The sequence below is a fragment of the Pyxicephalus adspersus genome, chromosome 4 (assembly GCF_032062135.1).
Source record: "Pyxicephalus adspersus chromosome 4, UCB_Pads_2.0, whole genome shotgun sequence".
In the NCBI taxonomy this organism is placed as follows: Eukaryota; Metazoa; Chordata; class Amphibia; order Anura; family Pyxicephalidae; genus Pyxicephalus; species Pyxicephalus adspersus.
The window spans coordinates 9,401,179-9,420,547 of record NC_092861.1 but is presented as its reverse complement, the minus strand read 5'-3'; the positions used below and the strand labels follow the sequence as shown (position 1 = coordinate 9,420,547).

The following is a 19,369-nucleotide window of genomic DNA, read 5'->3' as shown; positions in this document are numbered from 1 at the left end:
GTGGATCCGGCAGGATGGTCTTTTAGACGATGGACGACGAGCGCTGTACACATGCCAGATTCTCGCCCGATATCAGCTCAGGGCACCTGGCTAATAGGAAGACAGTTCTATGTTCCCATAGGCAGACTGTAAATGCCACAAGACAAGCAAAGCAGGGAGGGGACAACCTGGGGACAAGTGATGTACAAGTGACACCGGAAAAAACAAGCCGTGCACTGAAAGATTAATATTGAAAGCTGGCCAAATACATAGCCCAGAGAATTGGGATTTACTCCAAGTAGTTACTTAAAAACATCACTGTTCTGCATGAGTTGCTCTGCCCTGAGAAGCATTTGGGTATGAAAATGTTCGAGATTATTTTTTTATTATACAATATATGGCACCAACATAACACACAGTGCTGTACATTAAGTAGGGGATCAGAGATCACACTTTATATTCATTATTTATGTGCGGATGTGCATGTCCTACATTACAGTATAGCATTGACATTGTAAGAATTTGGCTCTCATTTACCCCCCATATTCAGAACATTTCCAGGTCCTGTAACTTTCACCAGCGTACCATCTTCATAATTCGCCCCTACCTGTCCCGAGACCACCAAACTCCTTGTACATGCTCTAATCATCTCTCCTCTGGACTACTATAACATCCTCCTCTCTGGTATTCCACTAACCCGACTCTCTCCTCTACAATCGATTATGAATGCTGCAGCCAGGCTTATCCATCCTTCCCACCGCTCCTTTCATTTCACCTTAGAATTTAAAAAATCCAGTGCTTTGCCTTCAAATCTCTCCACAGTTCTTGTCCCACTTACATTTCTGACCTGATAAAAAAAAAATACCCCATTAGCTGCTCTCTCCACTTCTCCAATGACATCCTCACTCATAACCTCATCACATGCATGGCTCCAAGACTATTTCAGAGCTGCCCCAACTCTCTGGAATGGTCTTCCCTGTCCTATTCAGCTTGCTCCTACTTTCTGCTCATTTAAGAGTCCTTAAAACCATTCTTTTCTTGCTGACCTACCCATTTACTTCTGCCTCCTAAAACCCCTACCATTTCCCACCACTCCATATCTCCCCTTCTATTGTGTGATACCTCCTAGATTGTAAGCTCTTCGGGGCAGGGTCCTCTCCTGCTCCTGTGTCACTGTCTGTATCTGTCTGCCATTTACAACCCCTATTTAATGTACAGCACTGTATAATATGTTGGTGCTATATAAATCCTGTTTATTAATGCAATGGTACCTCGGGTAACGAGTGGCCCTGCTAACAAATTTTTCAGCTAACAATTTTTTTTCACAGTTTAAGAGACTCTGCTAACAAATGTTAAAAAAAAGCAGGAACCGGGCTTTAATAACCAAGACAAACACTGCAGTTGTTTCTTTTTTACATATGAAAGCACAGCTTGCTCAAGAAGTTAATGAATATTTAGGCTCCAAAAAGTTTTTTTGTGCTTTGTTTGTGATTAACTCACAGTAGGGAGTTTTTTACAGTAACTGACATCACACTGCCTAATATGTTGAGACAAACATCTGTCCTAATTTCATTTATTAAAATAATGTCCCCTTTTACCTGCTGTTACTGAGGGAAGCGGTTTATCTCAAGCCTTTGGCGAGTTTATGAACTTTTATATTCTGCTTTTTACTATTTTTTAAAATTCTATCTTTAAATTGTGCATAGCATCCAGAATGAATTAAATGATTTTCTATAAAAAAAAAAAAAAAAAAAAAAAAAAACTATGGGAAATCAGGTTTCGGCTAACAAAGACTTTTTTGTTGGTAGATGAGAAGCGGGTTGAAATGTACATGGTCAGCTTTGGGTCTTCATTAATATTATCATTAATAATAATAAACAGAATTTATATAGTGCCAACATAATATGCTACACTGTACATTAAATAGAGGTTACAAATGATAGACAGTGACGGAGGAGGAAGAGGAAGAGGAGACTCTGCCCAGAAGAGCTTACAATCTAGATTGTAGTACAGGTGGAGATTGGAAAAGATTAATTCCAGCAGTAATATAGTGATCCAGAAACAGCAAGTGATCTGATGGACTTCTGTAGATGAAGTTTAATAAATGTTCGGTACAAACAGCTGAAAGGGGATGGCCAGTGCTTATCGGTGGGAGATAGCTGGATAATAACTGTAGCCAATCAGACAGGAAAATGAGTTTGGCTCAGGATATCCCCTCCAGCTTCTAATGGAAAGTGGACTATTTGCTTTGAAAATAGTGCACATGGAATAAATGGGAAAATGTTTGTGGGCAGCATGGTGGTTTGATGGTTAGCACTTTTACAGCACTTGGTCCCAGGTTTAAATTCCAGACAGGAATTTATCTGCATGGAGTTTGCAGGTTCTCCCTGTAATTGCATTAGTTTCCTCCCACATTCCAAAACCATGCAGTTAGGTTAATTGCCCCCTCCCTCCATATGACAATAGAAGGGTCATATTTGAGGGACAGCTAGTGACATGACTATGGACTTTGTACAGCGCTGCATAATGTGTCAGCGCTATATAAATACTGTATTACAGGAGTACAATTTTTTCCCTTATACTTAAGCGGATGATTTAACAGAATCATCAGACCAAAAGATTTGATCCAATTTATATTACGGGAAAGTTTTACTAAAAAAGCCAGTAAAATTATTAGACATCTAGGTATATATAAAAAATAAATAAGAGAATGTGACAATCAATTGAACTGACATTTTATTTAATAAAAATTAAAATACATTGTATAACAATGTCACAATACAGATCATTCCCAACACTCCCGACTACTTACCAATGCAATGATCCCTGTGTGCAGATAGGTGGCGACAGATTAACCAGTCCGCTGGCAGCCAATGCAGCAGTGAAGGGGTTAAATCTGGACCAATCCCATCATTCTCTGTTCACAGAGGACAATACTAAGGCAAAGGAAAGGAAAAAGTGAAGTAATTCAAAGTAACCAATTGGCAATCATCCCATTCAGGACTCTGTAAAAAAAATAAGGTAAAGTCTGATTGGTTGGTGTGAGACCGCACTTCACCAATTCTCTTTCAATCTGCCTTATCGAAGAATTGTTTAAGCCTGTATGGGTGATGGTTATACCAATGGAGCAAAGAGAATGAAGATTTGCTGAATTATCTAGTAACATCTTCCAGTTAGCTTCACTGAAGATTTTTTTTATTATTATTATTATAAAGAAATCAAAAAAAAAAAAAAAAACTAATATCCTAAGAACCCTGCCAATGGCATCATATAGAAAGGTGAGGTATAGAGAAATTTTACCAATAGATATACACAAGCATTTTAATGGTCGATTCAATCAGATTTTTTCAACCTGCAGCCTCTGGTTTGGGCTAAGTACACATGTCAGATGATTGTCGTTCTATAATAGCCGATATCAGACAAGAATCTGGTGTGTGTGTACAGCGCTCATCTGCCAGGACAGATCCATGAACTATCAAATTGAAACCGAAGTGGAGAAAGCGCAGCATGGGTGCCACTCTGTTGTTCTCCTCCCTCCATAGAGCAGAATAGCGCTCATTCAGTCTTTTTCAGATGTTGGAAAGGATCGCAACAACGACAATTTTTGAACATGTGTACGTAGCCCTAGACTAGAGATCCCAGTGGTAAGAATTCTCTACAATTATCTGTCTCTGCTCCCTTTCACAATGTAATCCCTAAGGATATCATTCTAATGTTCCTCCAATGAGTGGAACCAAAACCTCTCATAATGATATCTTTACTGGGGTCCCCAAGAAGAAAAATACATCTATGAGATTCTATGAGTCCATTGGTGCCAATTCAGGACAAAATCAATAACTTGGTGTGGACCTTTCATTTTTGTGGTCTTCCTTTTATTTAAAGCGACACAGCGTGTAACAATTCTAAATAAGATTTCCAAGCCGAGAGGAAAAAGCAACTTTTGGGAAATGAAGGAGCAGAAGTATGACATATGGATGGAAAGGATCAGATATGCCAATACCTGTACTGAAATTATATATAACGGAAACTTCAAGCCGCTTCAACATCATACTAGTCCTAGCTCAACCCAGAAATTATTTTATGCTGGGTGCGAAGAAGCTATAGGTGGGTGGTGGCCTTGTATTGTGACCAAATTCATCAGTAACCTCCCAAAAACAGCCGGGTGGTTACAGAAAAGTGCTGGGTGGTGCGCCCAGCTAAAGAACCCTGCATACCATACATTGATGTATTACCAATGACATGTGCAGACCAGGAGTATTACCTACAAGGGACAGTTTAGTAATCTATCCTTCAGTACAGAAACATTTACCTGGTAGGAGAGCAGTGTACAAACTGATGGTCACCATTCCTGCAATGTACCTTATAGAACACCTACATGCTTCTATCCCCTCAAAGTATCTTGTGCTGGATCTCTGACACTCTAAAAGCAAAGGTAAAGCAGTGGATATGCAAATACTTCTCTCTCCTAAAGATCCCCCCTGTCTATGGAAGGTAAAACAGAAGAATACATCCAGAAATCTTCAATAACCTTTGTACATGGATGCAATCATCCCGCTTATATCTCCAGTAGTCTGTCTCTGTCCCCTTCCACAATGTAATCCCAAAGGATGTCACTCTTTAATGTTCCTCCTTCAATGTAACCAAGGACCAGCAACAAGTCCACCCTTACAGATAGCCAAAAGGATCATCCGTGTCACTCACCTGAGACATAAATTGCTCATTGCTCTCTGGTTAAGAAACACTGATCTATGTAGTGAAGCGAGTATAATAGGCAGAAGGATGCACCATTAGGTCATCATTGCAGTCCCTCCATTACTTCCATTCTTTACATCCTACAGGTGGTACTTCTGCTCCAGTCACCTGACCTATTATAGAAGTGAATGTCCAGTGTCTATCCGGAGTCCCTCATATCACCTACATGTGTTTTCATTTTCACTATCCAGATTGATCAAAATTTCCTCCACAGGTTACAATCCAATCCCATGTCACCAAAGCAAAAATAAACAGAAAAGCAAAGTATTTCATAAAAGTCCAGAAAAGCCGGTTCAAATGTTAAGGTGCAGAACTTTTTTTCATTTTTACCACGGATGCCCTGACAATATTACCATGGAAATTCAAAAGATCCTTCAATATAAAAGGTTCAATAAACTTCTCAATTTAAATAACTATAATCCCAGGTTGTTATTTTCAACCAATAGGATCATTGGAGACGGTTACCTCTCACAGTCTCTCTAAAATATTAACTTTGTCAATTATGAAACTTTTTACTTCTGGCCAGCCTACAGATCTGCTGTCCTATTATCATCCTCTGAACTCTGTGCATGTGGGATAGCCATACATACATGGGAGCTTGTGAGGGGATCAGTATTGATGCTACTGCTGCTTCTGACTTGTTTAAGGCTCAGTTTTAACATTTTATGTTCTGATAATCCTGTACATCCATAGGTTATGATATGTGGCAAATTTACCCTAAAAAAAAAAAAAAAATGCCCCATTTTCCATATAGAATAGAACCTTCCTGCCCTCTATGCCGGCACACCTGACGGGTGACCCCTTATCACTTCAGCCTGTAGTGTGGGGGAAGAGAGGGGCGTCAATCAGGTTAAGCTGCGTACACACTTGCAATTTTTGTCGTTGGAAAGGATCTTTCACGATCCTTTCCAACGACAAGGGGCTGCAAGATGCATGAACGATGCTGTACATACAGCACCGTTCATGCTCTATGGAGAGGGGAGGGGGAGAGCGACGGAGCGGCACCCTGCTGCGCGCTCTCCCCTTCCCTTACGATCGGCTGTCGTCCATCGTCCGTGGATCCGGCAGGTCGGTCGTCCGGACGATGGACGACACCGACTGTACACACGGAAGATTTTCACCCGATAATTGGCCGATGCCGATTATCGGGCGATAAAAATCTGCCGTGTGTACGTAGCTTTACATGGAGCACTGGATGGTGAGGCCAAACTCTGATGCCTATAGAGCTGTGCAGTCATATTTATCAGGAAAGCGAGGGTAAGACCATGAAGACAGATTGGGAGGTATTGTCTGAATAGTCAATTCAGTGAGCTTTTAGGGAGCCATCATTCATATCCTTACTTAACTGCCCGCCCAGTGAAGGTGCAGAAAAAGTGTGAATCCAGAGATTCACTGCTGTGTACTAAAGAAACATGACATTCTAAGCAGTGAAGAAAAGATTAGGATGAAAGCCCAATATTCAATAATTGCAGCTTTTATATTACTGTCCTTTTACATTCCCCTTCATGGCGATTATATGGTAGCATTTGTCCTCCGTTCTTGACATACGCAAGCCTTGCTGCAGAATTTCAAGGTCTTTAATGAAGATGCCTGTTGATCCTCAACAATTTAGAACCCCCTAAAGGGCCAATCAGAAACCCAGATGGAATAAGAGTTCACCAACCATGATAGAACAGATTAAAGATCGATCCCGAGTGTCACTTATACTTTTTAAGAATATTCAGATAAAGCTACAAGTCCTGGAAATATTCCCATTTCAGTGTCTCCCCTGTGATTATACATCATGGAGATAGGAAGCCAGTCAAACGAGGCTGATAAATGTGCTTGAAGTGCTAGGATTTGGGCTGATTAGGTGTCCCTAGAAGAGCTCCAGCCCCATTTTCCTCTAGGACATAAAAGAGATATTACTACCATGGAGAACCGAGATGGATGCGTTGTAGGTGAATAGTCCCAGCTCATTGGGCCGTGTGGACCTCCTCTGAGGCCTGCACCGTGCTCAGGTACTGCCAGCTGAGGGCCGCGAGTAGCATGGCGCAGGACAGATATATGGGGGAAAAGCTGTGTCGAGACACCAGGGGGCCATTGCGCAAACTCAGCTTCCTGACCGTGGCCACAATGTTTTGTGTTCGCCCAGAGGATGGGTCTGTCATTGGAATCTTCTGGTAGATCTAAAAGAGAAAAAAAAATATATAACAAATAAAACACCAGTTATAAAATTACTCAAACAGAGCAAACACGTAAAACTGAGAAGTGAGTAAAGTGAGTATACTCCATATTGATGTTTTTTCCAGCCAGGAGTTTTGTGATCCAGACACCCCTATTGCATTGCTAGGGCCTGCACCTTCAATACAAGTCAAGCAGCAAACCTCAGTCCAGGCCACAACCCAGCTACCGGATTGTACAAAGCAGCAGCAACATACTGATGAGACGCCACTTCCCATTTGTTGGCAAGCACCCAGTTGTAGACCAACAGAACTGCAACACTGCAGTACATCCTGATTGACCATTAGAGAGAAATGTTAAAGTGCAACTATACCTGGCCAACTCAGCTGTCCACATTCCAAATGGCAAATATTAAGACAATGTAAAAGCCTGAATCAACATTTTCACAGTACAATATTTAAGGATAAGGGGAGACCTTTGGTCCAGTATGGGTGAGGTTTAACTAAGATTCAGAATCTAAGTATCTGGGGGTGTAATGTTAGAACTGACAGGTTAATTTCAATAGGGTCATGCAGGTAAATTAGAGTGATTTTTTAAATTTTTTTCTGCAATGTTTGGTAGTTATGCCACCACTTTAATTTTAAAAGGACAAGGAAGACATAAAAAAAAAAATGACCCTACCTCTTCCACGTACTGATACATGATGGCTCTTACAGCCTGGATGTTTGTAGCGTCCATCATGAGAGTCACAGCCTGGCCCTTCCGAATCTTCACCACTCCTTTAAATACTTGCTGGTTGTTGTAACAGGCTGCCAATGTGGCGATAGCCATTACCTAAATCACACGACAACTGTTAGAGCCCAACAATAATAATTACAGCATTACACAAGCAATATCATATGAACATATGTCATGTGATTACCGCACAACTGAAATGGTAGAATAGAAGGGATCTTATTGGGCATTATTGAAATTGTACTTTTTCTTCAAACACTTATGCATGTATCTGGCAAAAGTTGACCCTACCAGGCCAAATGTATTACTAAAAAAAAAAAATGTTGTTACAGAGCTCAGCAGGCTACCTTTTGTCATTTTTTTTAATATATAAACAGTGCAGCCTTGGTAGTTAGGAATTCCGTAAGGGCTCCCCGGCCCTGTAATATTTATAGCTGTATAGATATAATATATATATCCGTTAGATATAAAGCATGGCTGCCCCCCATTTGGTGATGTCACCACTGTGCTGCTGTCTGTTCTTGCTAGAGGCTTGGACATGAGAAAGTAAAGCCCTACCAAGATGGCGGCCACCACACAGAGAATCAACCATAAAACCATGGGGTTTAACCTTCTGAGCGACAACCACGAGTGTGGCTCAGGGTAAAAAAAAAAAAAAAAAAAAAAAGCTTGGATTCAATACAAAATACCTGTATTGAATCCAATACAAAGTAATCATTAGATTATATATACACTATATGCTACTGTACAGTTATAATACAGGTTTCAATATTTTTTATTTATTCATGCACCCTTGTTTTAACAGATTTTTGTGTTATTTATAAAATTTAATAAATATTGGACATATTTCTGTGAGTTATACCTAAGAATTACAGGCCTACAATGTAAAATACATTTTCATGAAAGACAATGAACTGCTTTTAGACATATAAATCCAGACAGAAATGAACCACCCAGGAGGTTAAATAATGTTTGTGCTTGGACCAGCGCATATAATATCGCACAGACAGCAACCAAATCCAATAGGAGAATTTGCACTTTAGCACCGGAAGGGGAGAGACTACAGATGACAGCAATATTATAAACCATCTCCTAAAATCCACCACATCTCTTCTTTTAACATGACTATCCCCCGCCTGATATGGTTGCAGCAGTTGGTGCACTGACCTGCGGTATGGCGCAGAAGTTGAACACGCTCTGGTTTCGCAGTCTGGACAGGTAGAGCAATACGTCGGGTACATGTTGCAGGGCATTGGTGATGAGCTCGTTCAGACACTGCACGGCTGGCACAATGTTTTCTGGCTTGGCAAAGTCTGACAGCTTCTTCCCATATTTACTCCACACCTGGTACACGGGAAAGACAGACATCAGCTCCCAGTCACTGGCTGAACCAGTTTATTCTACTAGTATTATAGCAGTGAGAGTAAGGGAACAGGCAACCTTTATTCTCACTGTCATGGGAAAGGATTTCTGAGTAACATCAGATGCTATTTAAACATTTACAAGCCGTTCATATACAAGAAGTTTAGGCCACATGGCAAGCAAATCAGCTGTAACATACCTCCATGGCTTGCTGGAAAGCTCCCAACACATTGTGTGAAGTGCTGAATTTTACTTCTTATTATCCTAATGATTTATAATATAGAGAATCTTAAGAAAAAGACAGCAGGGTTTTTTTTTTAATAAGTTGGCGTCGCCATTACAGCAGAAGGTAAAGAGACATGAAGGTCCCTTTATTTAACTCTGCTGCTTCCGGTCATGCAAACAGGGGAGGCAACAGAGGTGCATGACAGCTGATCTCCTATTCAAATACCTGATTTAAATAATATTCGCTCAGTTTTTTGGCCATGGTATAAAAAAACGTTAGTACAATCTTGTACCATTTGCAATTTTCTTTTTACACCTATCATGCTTAAAATGTTGATCTCAAATTCCCCATACAGATGGCAGCTTCCTAATAGCCCTGATGAAGGGAGACCCACCAAGTCCCTGAAACACATCGGATTTACAAGAACTAGAGATGCAGCCCCCCATACTCATGTTTTACCATTTCAACCTGTTAGCAAAACTTCTAATTGTAAAGGTTCCCAGTCCATGTTGCTATGGGATATTCAGAAGCAGCCCTTGTTCTGGAACTGTAAAATCACAATGATTTGTCTGTTCCTGGAACCACAACTGGAGGCCTCCAGCACTGCACAGGGCACTCAGCTCTGCCAGATGAGCAAACATTAATACATACAAGATTATCCGTTTGTATTTCTAAAGGGCTTTTAGGCTCTGCATTACCCTCTAGATGACGCATTTGCTTTTGGCATAACTGAACCACTTAATAAAGTTTCAGACTTCAATGCTTCGTGTCCCCAAAAAGTGGAACAAAAATCCCAAACTGTTTTTATGAAGGTCAAGTTTTTTGTCAGTTTGCTGCACCGTAGTTTACAAATGGATTATCATTAAGGAGGCTACACAACAAGTCTACTTTTGTAATAAGAGTTAGAACATCCCATCAGGTCTTTACTGCTGCGTCCCTATGGTAAGATCTCTCCTCCCTTCTGTCTGCCAGGGACAAAAGTATTCACCAAGCAGTAGGAGGTGCTCATGGGGACAGAAATGATGGGAAACTTTTCTAACATGATTGCAGATAGAAACAAAAACCTGACCTGACATTTTATTCCTCCCCCATTCATGGTTAAATAAAATTATTTGGATGGGGTTAGCTTTAATCTATTACCAGGCAAGTTAAAAATAAAGTCATGTGATAGTCAGTGGCCCTCATGGAAATGGTTGAAATGATATGGTTAGCTTTGCCATTTTTAGAATCGGTGAACTTGGAAGTTGTTTTGTCAACTGGTAATTCTGCATTATATCAAAGTGTGCTCAATGATCATCTGACCGGGTGAAATGGATCTTAGAATAATGATCCGAAGCATACTAGCAAATCCACAATTTCAAGACATAATCCTGCCCCTGTACAAAGCATTGGTCAGACCACATCTGGAATATGCAGTCCAGTTTTGGGCACCAGTTCACAAAAAGGACATTGTGGAATTGGAGAGAGTGCAGAGAAAGACAACTAAACTAATAAAAGGAATGGAGGAGCTCAGCTATGAGGAGAGATTTGCTGAACTGAATCTATTCTCCCTTGATAAGAGACGTATAAGGGGGATATGATCACCCTGTAAAAATATATAAATGGTCCATATAAAGAACTTTCTTCCCTACCTTTAACATCATTACAAAGAAGAAGAGGGCACTCTTTGCGTCTGGAGGAAAAGAAGTTTAAGCTTCGGATAAGGAAGGGATTCTTCACTGTAAGGTCTGTAAAAAATGTGGAATCGGCTCCCCCAGGAAGAAGTTTCAGCAGCTACTATAGATTGCGTTAAGAAAAAGCTGGATGTTTTTCTAGAAGCAGAGTATGTTTTTTTTTTGCCGTCCTCTCAATCAACTACGTCCATAGGGTTTTATATCTGGGATATATTTACTTCCCTAGTGCTTGAACTTGATGGACCTGAATGTCTTTTTTTCAACCTGACTTACTATATAACTATGAATGAATCAAGCAATGGAGGATTTTAGACTGTCCAGTCAAGTCAGAGCCCCGATTCAACAGTGTGTCACCCATTGATAAGTTTCAAAAACCCTGCAAAACGCTGATAGTGGAAGGAAACCCACATACTTGTTAAAAAATGAAGGAATTTTGTATGGAGGCCAAATATTGGTGTTGCACACTTGCAATGTGAGTTGCCTATGAACATTTCAGTTAAAACAGAATACCTTTTGTAGCGAAAGGGTTGAACTTATTTTTTCCGGTATGCCACTACATCTGTTAATATTTTGTTTTATTAAACAATTGAAAAGGCACTGTTTGACTGATCTACAGTAATTATGTTGAAATTTTAGTACAAAAGTTTCCTAGTATGTATAAAGCTAGTAATAAAAGCCAGATAACTCTTCCCAGTCCAGCAAGAGGAAAAAAAAAAAAAAAAAAGGCTTTTGGCTTTTATGCAACCTAAGTTTTAAATTAATCTGAAGCAATCGCATGAAATGCTCCCTCCCAGCAGATATTTCCGTTTGAACAGGAAATGACTGTACTTGCCTCCTTCGGCCAGAACTCTCGACCTTCCAGCTGATCTTCCAGGTAGTCGCGGATGATGTTGGTCTTCTGCAGGAACAGACCCATGGAGTTGGAGAGCTTTGTGTCCTCTCCCACAATGGGGTCCTCCAGCTCTGATGCAGAAAACAGACGGGACAGACCAATCCCCACCAAACCGGCTACATAGTGACAGTACTGTGGGGAGAGAAAACACAAACTTTACATTCTGCACCAGATATTTACAATATTGCTTTATATCTGCAGCTTATGTCGGGTGTAAGATACCTTTTATGACATAATCAGGAATGGAAATGATAAAGCGGAGCTCCAACCTTCCCTTTAGGCTCTGCTCCTGGACTGACATTGCTTTCTCTGATTTCACTGGGAGCGGCTAACAATGTGCACTGAAGCTGAAACAAGTCAGACAGATCCGGCTTCGTTTCTTGGTTGGAGGATGTCTACTGTCATCTAGCCCAGGCTTGTCCAATTCCAATTTTTAAGGGCCAGGATCCACACAAATTTTTTAGTATTTCCTTACCAGCTGTCCTTGAGAACTGGAGGTGGACAGCCACGATCTACCCCTTTCCTCCCCAACCATTCCCTTTTTTATTAATTGCATTTCAATTCTTTTAATTATGGAAGATCAGCATCACACATTGGTACTGTGGAGTGGAACTCCAGTAGTAGTCCACAGCTCCAATAGAGACTTTTGCTATTCTCAATACCTTCAGCATTTTTATCCGGATGATTATTACGATTAGAAAAAAAACAATTTCTAGGACCCCCAATAATTAAGGTTGCTCTCCTGAGCCAACAACTGGGATACTTCCATACTCTACTACTCAATGATTTGAACCTGTTAGGGTCTCTAAATAAACCCCCATTGCTTACAACTTTTTCAATTCAGTCTCTACACTCCCCTGAGGAAGTGAAATGGAGAAACTCGTCAGGGAAAAAGGGATGACCTAATGTTTTGAATTCTGTATTCGGAGATGCTAATTGTACCACACTCAATAAGTGATCCATTCTTCACTCATGGTCATATGCGGATTGTTAGCTCAGTAGAGCTTTGTCTAGCTTAGGATGCTAAAAACTTTTTGTTCAGTAGAAAAAATTGCCATAAAAAAGCCGTTTCGATCCTTAATTCTCTCCTATTTGATTAATCCGTAAAGACATTTTGACATTGGCCTCTCAAAAGCCAGCTAAGTTTGCTGGCATCATGGGTGAAGTTTCATGAAAACAAAGTACATGCCAAATTATTTTGAAGAAGTCATGTACAGCACTTTACAATACCTCACCACCAGTTATGATCTGCCTGCATTAGAGAAAGAAGGACCCAGTACTAACATTACTGTTCTAATATAGGATATGTAATAAAACTGAAATAGTTTTATCTAAAAATGATAATGATTAGATTGGTGATGAGTGGGAAAAGGAGGAACTAGGAACTGGGGAGGGCATTTGCCAGCCTTTCTTGTTGCCAAATGCTAAAGATGAGAAATAATTTTACGGAAGTCCTATTGTGAAGTAAGCCGTGATGCTGGAAGAAGTGTGGATGCCGATCTGTAGACGTCAAGGTACAGGAGGAGTCTAAGCAGCTGTTATGTCTTCCATCAGAGCAATGGAGCATATTGCTGCTAACAGATACCAGATTGTGGCCATCAATGTACACACGAACAGGGTCATTAAAGGTAGGAGGTGCAATAGGTCAAGCCAGGAATCAAATAAGTTGGGGTACAGTCAGAAACCTAAACCATGGGTTTAAGGCCAGAGACATGGTTTAAAGCTAAGGCTCAGGAAGGAATGAATACAGGAAGACCTGGGGCGTCAGGAACATGATGATAGCAGAATAACATCGAGAAAGAAAGCCATCTGCAAGATCAATTTTTTTTCCCCATAAACAGTCTGGGTGCAGCATCATTGGGGCGGATATTGTATAAGTATATAGAAGATGGGGTGTAGTGTAGAAGAGGTAAGCAGATATTGACTTATTACCAGAGATGTCAAATCTTACCTTGTCCCATTCCAGTAAAGATTCCACATGCTTCTCCAGGAACTCAGCCATTCCCACTCCCATCTTGTGACAAATGTCAGCGATCACCTCCTGGTAGACCACAGCCAAGTTCCTAAACTCCAGAGAGATCTGATGACAAGAAGAGAACAAAGAAACTTTTAAATTAGTAAATACTAGAGTCAATGTGATGGCAGCGAGTTACAATCCAGGGTTCAAGCATATATCAGGGCATTCCTGCAAGACATGAACACTTTCCTATGTTTTGTTTTATCTCTTTATAATTGCTACAGAGACCAGAATAATACCCGCGGATCTGTCAGGAATCTGAGAACTCCTAAAGGTCCGATATGGCTGACAACACTTTGTCTTTGCAGTACTGAAATCCCAACAAGTGTTGTCAGCCCTTCCTGCTGAACTATAGAACTCGGCACATCCCCCACCCCTCTCCACATTCATAGCGATTTCCTTCCCAGAAAAATAATGCTGCCTCTTAACATACAGATTTATTACTTTATTAAATTAATACAGAACAACAACTTACCGTTGGAAAGTCTGCAAGCACTTGGCGATCCTTCTCCTTACTGTCCATGAACCTCCAGTCAGCCTGGTAGAGGAAGGTGTGGAAGTTATGCAGCATGGGGATCTTGGTCTCCAGGCTGATGGTCATGTCATCCTCCACAGTGTCCAGAGCTCGCAAAACCAGATAGAAGATACAGACTGCATGTCTGAGGAGCAAAGCGAAGATAGTGAATGAGTGCAACCAATATGGAGCATCAGTAGAATCAAGCTCCATCACACGCCGGTGTAATGGCACAGTGATCTCCCCGGCCTCTATTAGCTGGGCGCACCACCCAGCTCTTTCAGTAACCACTACCTACCAAGCTTAAAAAAAAAAAAAAAAATATCTGTATTATTATTAATAAACAGGATTTTTATGGCGCCAACATTACACAGCGCTGTACATTAAATTGGGGTTGCAAAAAACAGACAGTGACACAGGAGGAGGGGCGGACCCTGTCCAGAAGAGCTTACAATCTAAGAGGTGGGGGGAAGTAACACACAATAGCAGGGGATATGGATTGGTTGGAAGTAGTGGGAGTTTAAGAGACAAGACAGGTAGGGGAGTTTAAAGGTTTTATGGGTTCTTTTAAATGAGCAGAAAGTAGGAGCAAGCCGAATAGGACGAGAAGACCATTCCAGAGAGTTGGGGCAGCTCAAGAAAAGTCTTGTATCCGTGCGTGTGACGAGGTTATGAGTGAGGAAGTCATTAGTAGGCCATTGGAGGAGCGGAGGTCAGAAAGGTAAGTGGGACAAGAACTGTGGAAAAGAGTACTGTAGCCGATACAGACTAAGGGGACAGTATGGGCTGCGTCTCAGTAGCATCAATCTGAGACCCTTCTGATACCATTGAACTGATACCAGAAATATGGAAAGCTTTCTTTCCATTTATTAAGCAAGTTTTCCATTCTAATAGACTGGTACTGGTATGCAAATCCTTACTTGATGGAACAAAAGGCTATCGATACAGAACTGCAGACCCAGGTATGAGATTATAAAGAGATCCTCTGGCATCCTTTATAAGCATAAGCATGTGCCAGGGCTTTCCATATAGAAACGTAGATATTCCAGGCACATTCTGGAATCTGATTATATAGCAGACATTCCTAATAATGGTTTATCATCAGTTTATTTATCTGACTCGGATGCTAAAATAAAACTATAAAGTATATGGCTTCTTGTAAAGGCAACAGAAACCACATCATACTGTAAAATCTGACACTTCCAGCATGGCCGGGTCAAGCCCCATACGGCGATCATTGGCCTGGCCGGGTCATCCCCCATACAGCGATCATTGGCCTGGCCATCCCCCATACATCGATCATTGGCCTGGCTGGGTCATCCCCCATACAGCGATCATTGGCATTTGTCATTTGTATTGTTCTTCCAGCTTGTAACCAACTCAGGACAACTGAATATTAGCATCATCACTGCCACTGGTAGAATGGAAAAGGAAAGACTGGAGTTCGGCTTTAGAATTCACAGCACAAACATGTTTTCTTAATAATACTTGATGAAGAATGTCACTAAGTAGATTGAAAATAAACACTGGCTTGTTACCAGCCAAAAACTTTTCCATTGAATATAAGCTGCAAGAGAGCCCTCACGTTTCTCCCATGTTCTGCTTGGTATGAGATGTCACTTATATTGTGTGTCAATGTATCCTCTACTTCGTAATAACGCTATTTAGATCTATTGACAACATGACTTAGTTACTCTGTGCTTCTCTATGCAATACAGGAAGGTGGTTGGACCATAGGTAATGGGACAATTAGGAGAAGAATATTATTACACAGTATTTATAGCACTGACATATTAAGCAGCGCTGTACAAAGTGCACAGTCATGTGACTAGCTGTTTCTCAAAGGAGCTCACAATCTAATGTCCCTACCTCAGTCATATGTCATGATTGAGGGAAGCCAATAACTCCACGTTTTTAAAATGTGGGAGGAAACCCATGCAAATCTGCAAACTCCATGCAGATAGTGTACTGGCCGAGATTCGAACCTGGGATCTGCAAAGGTCAGAGTGCTAACCACTGAGCCACCATGCTGCCCATAATATACCATGAAAGGGAGTCCAACCAACGTCTATGTATAATAATAATAATAATAATAATATTAATAATAATAATAATGTGATACCTCAGCTAACAAAGATAGTTAATTACGGAATAACGTTTGTTAGCCGGAACGTGAGTTCCTTTAGGTTTCTATTGTTAGCAGGGCAATTAGTTAGCTGAAGTATTACTGTACTATGCTGCAAAGACCACAGCGATCTTTCAGAAGAGAGATCATTGAAGAAGCCATACCCAGGAATGAGACTTTTTTGTTTTTTGGCTTTAAGTCTAAAGGCTTTTTTTAAAAGGCAGTTTTCAGGCTTTTTTGGAGGACATAAGATGTGTTACCATTTCCTATACCGTTCGGTTTATAGTGCAATACAAACACAGTGTTCAAAACAGCCCCTATCATAAATTCTGCAAGCGACTGATAAAGCCCTATAAATGCTGCATAAAATTACTTCTGGATACCTACAGGTCCATATCGGGTGCCCGGTAAAGGTAACCGCATGGCAAATCACCCGTTTGTGTGAACAAGTCTAACAACTGTATGTACGTTGTTTATAAAATATCCCCAGCTCCTGATGGAACATTATCCTTGGATTGGAAGTTGACGTTATGGATTTCCAACTTGTGTGTTTATGGCAAGTAAAGGATGTTCATTTTATTTCAAATGTTATTTATTTTTATTCCGTAGTAATGAATCATAAAATTTTAAAATGATGAAGACTGAAGGTCTCTTGTGACCCCAATGTAATGTTTTATATTTCCAGAGGTGGCAGAGGAGTAAATCATTATCACAGTTTCAGAATCCTGAGGTTTGGCACTTCTCTAAATGAGATATCCAAAGCAAAGGTCCTACAGGATAATATAAACCTAATCAAAGGGTATGGCTGCTTTGGACAAGAAGACCAAAACCATCACTAAAAACCCATAGACCAGGAGACAAGAATACCCAAGCCATCATCAAAATTACAAACCAGGAGACAAGACGACCCAAACAACCATCAAAACCTTCAGATCAAAAGACAAGAATACCTAAACCATCATAAAACCTAAGGGAGACAAGAAGAAAGCCAAGAAACCAAGAACCAAAAGATGAGGAGACCCTAAACGTCATCAAAAGCGCAGATCAAGAGGCAAAAAGACTAAAATCACCATCAAACCTGGAGATGGAGACAAGAGCCAACAAACCATGAAACCTAGAGAACAAAAGACAATAAGACCCAAACTATCATGGAAACCAAGGGCCGGGAGACGAGGAGACCCAAACCATCGTGTAAACCAAGAAAGACAAAAAGATCCAAACCATCGTGGAAACCAAGAGACGAGAAGACCCCCAACCATTGTGGAAACCAGGGGCCGAGAGACAAGGAGACCTTAACTATCATCCAAAGCGCAGATCAAGAGGCAAAAGGACCCAAATCACCATCAAACTTGGAGATGGAGACAAGAGCCAACAAACCATCATCAAACCTTGATATCAGGAGACAGAAAGACCCAAACAATTATGGAAACCAAGGGCCAAAGGAATAGGAGACCCCATTATTAAAATCACAGCTCAAGATACAAGAAGACCCGGACCATCACAGTAACCAAAGACAAGAGACAAGGAGACCTTGGAGATCAATAGACAAGAAGGCCCAACCCACCATAAAACTGGGGAACAAGACCCCAAACCAAGAAGATCAGTACAAACCACCATCAAAACAGTAGGACAAGACCCAAACCATCTCCATAACTTTTCCTGGTTCTGCCTGCCCCTTATAGGTTTTACAAGATACCAGCAGCATGCACAACGTGTTAGTCTTGTGAAGTCATTGGTATATAATAAATATATATATTATATAAATATATTGCTATATAAATCTCCAACATTTAATGTAACCACATCCAGCAAATCCTAATCATGTAACTATCTCCCTGTGCTGCCCTTATCAGATAGAAGATCCTAAATATCTATTTTCTGGTTTACAATGAAGGATCGGAGATTCCCTCAGAATGCGGAGACTGAGCGCCATCACACAGCATACATGCAAGGTGACTCATCCCAACACATTGATGTGTTTCTGCTACATTAGGCTTTATTTGAGGTTAGATACATTTTCCTGGATCGCTGAGCCAAAAAGAACACTCATAGGATGAGGAGACATCCTGGGGGAGAAAGAATTGAAATAAATCCGGATTATTCAGCATTCCAAAAATCACACCGCAATATTAGCCATAGTCATACAGGATTGCTGAAATGTGACTAACTGTACAGCTGAGCTTCACACTGTACGGAGGAAATGCTCACTTTATTGTACGGCTGGGCATCACACTGTATAGAGGAAATGCTCGCTTTAATGTACGGCTGGGCATCACACTGTATAGAGGAAATGCTCGGTTTGTAGGTTTGTTCTTAAGTTGAATTTGTATGTAAGTCGGAACAGGTACATTATTATATTAAATACAATTAGGACAGATGTTTGTCTCAACATAATATTAAGCAGCATGGTGTCAGTTACTGTATACAATCCTCACTAAGTAAATCACAAAAAAAAAAAACTTTATGGAGCCTAGTCATTCATTAACTTCTGGATCAAGCTGTGCTTTGATATGCAAAAAGTAACAACTGTTTTCTTAACATCCAATAGGAAATGGCGAGAAGAAATCTCGCCAAGATTTTCGGAGAAGTTTGTGCCCATTGGACGATTTTCCCCTCACCTATTGGTCACATGACAATCCATAATGGAGGATGGTGGATTTCCCCTGACAGTGTCTTAGTGAAAACCGATTGGAATATGAAGAGTGACACAGACAGCAGAAGAGCTTACAATCTATTGGTGTATACAGGAGGATACAAAAGGCATAAGAGCTTACAATCTATTAGTGTATGTGGGAGAATACAGAAAAGCTTACAATCTATTAGTGTATACAGGAGGATACATTTAGAAGGCAGAAGAGCTTACAATCTAATAGGGTATAAGGGAGAATACAGAAGAGCTTACAATCTATTAGGGTATAAGGGAGAATACAG

General features: G+C 40.6%; 1 protein-coding gene across 2 annotated transcripts in view; it reads right to left on the bottom strand.

Annotated features, from left to right (window-relative positions):
• Positions 1 to 2,697: 2,697 nt before the first annotated feature.
• LOC140328045 (squalene synthase-like) overlaps positions 2,698 to 19,369 on the bottom strand; it is a 19,977-nt gene continuing 3,305 nt past the window's right edge. For both annotated transcript variants that reach the window (XM_072407358.1, XM_072407357.1), the window contains 6 exons: positions 14,275 to 14,458; positions 13,734 to 13,862; positions 11,723 to 11,914; positions 8,797 to 8,973; positions 7,576 to 7,728; positions 2,698 to 6,899 (listed from right to left, as the gene is read on the bottom strand). In XM_072407358.1, the coding sequence (XP_072263459.1) occupies positions 6,687 to 6,899; positions 7,576 to 7,728; positions 8,797 to 8,973; positions 11,723 to 11,914; positions 13,734 to 13,862; positions 14,275 to 14,458 (1,048 nt within the window). In that variant the 3' untranslated portion in view covers positions 2,698 to 6,686. The remainder of the gene's footprint in view (positions 6,900 to 7,575; positions 7,729 to 8,796; positions 8,974 to 11,722; positions 11,915 to 13,733; positions 13,863 to 14,274; positions 14,459 to 19,369) is intronic.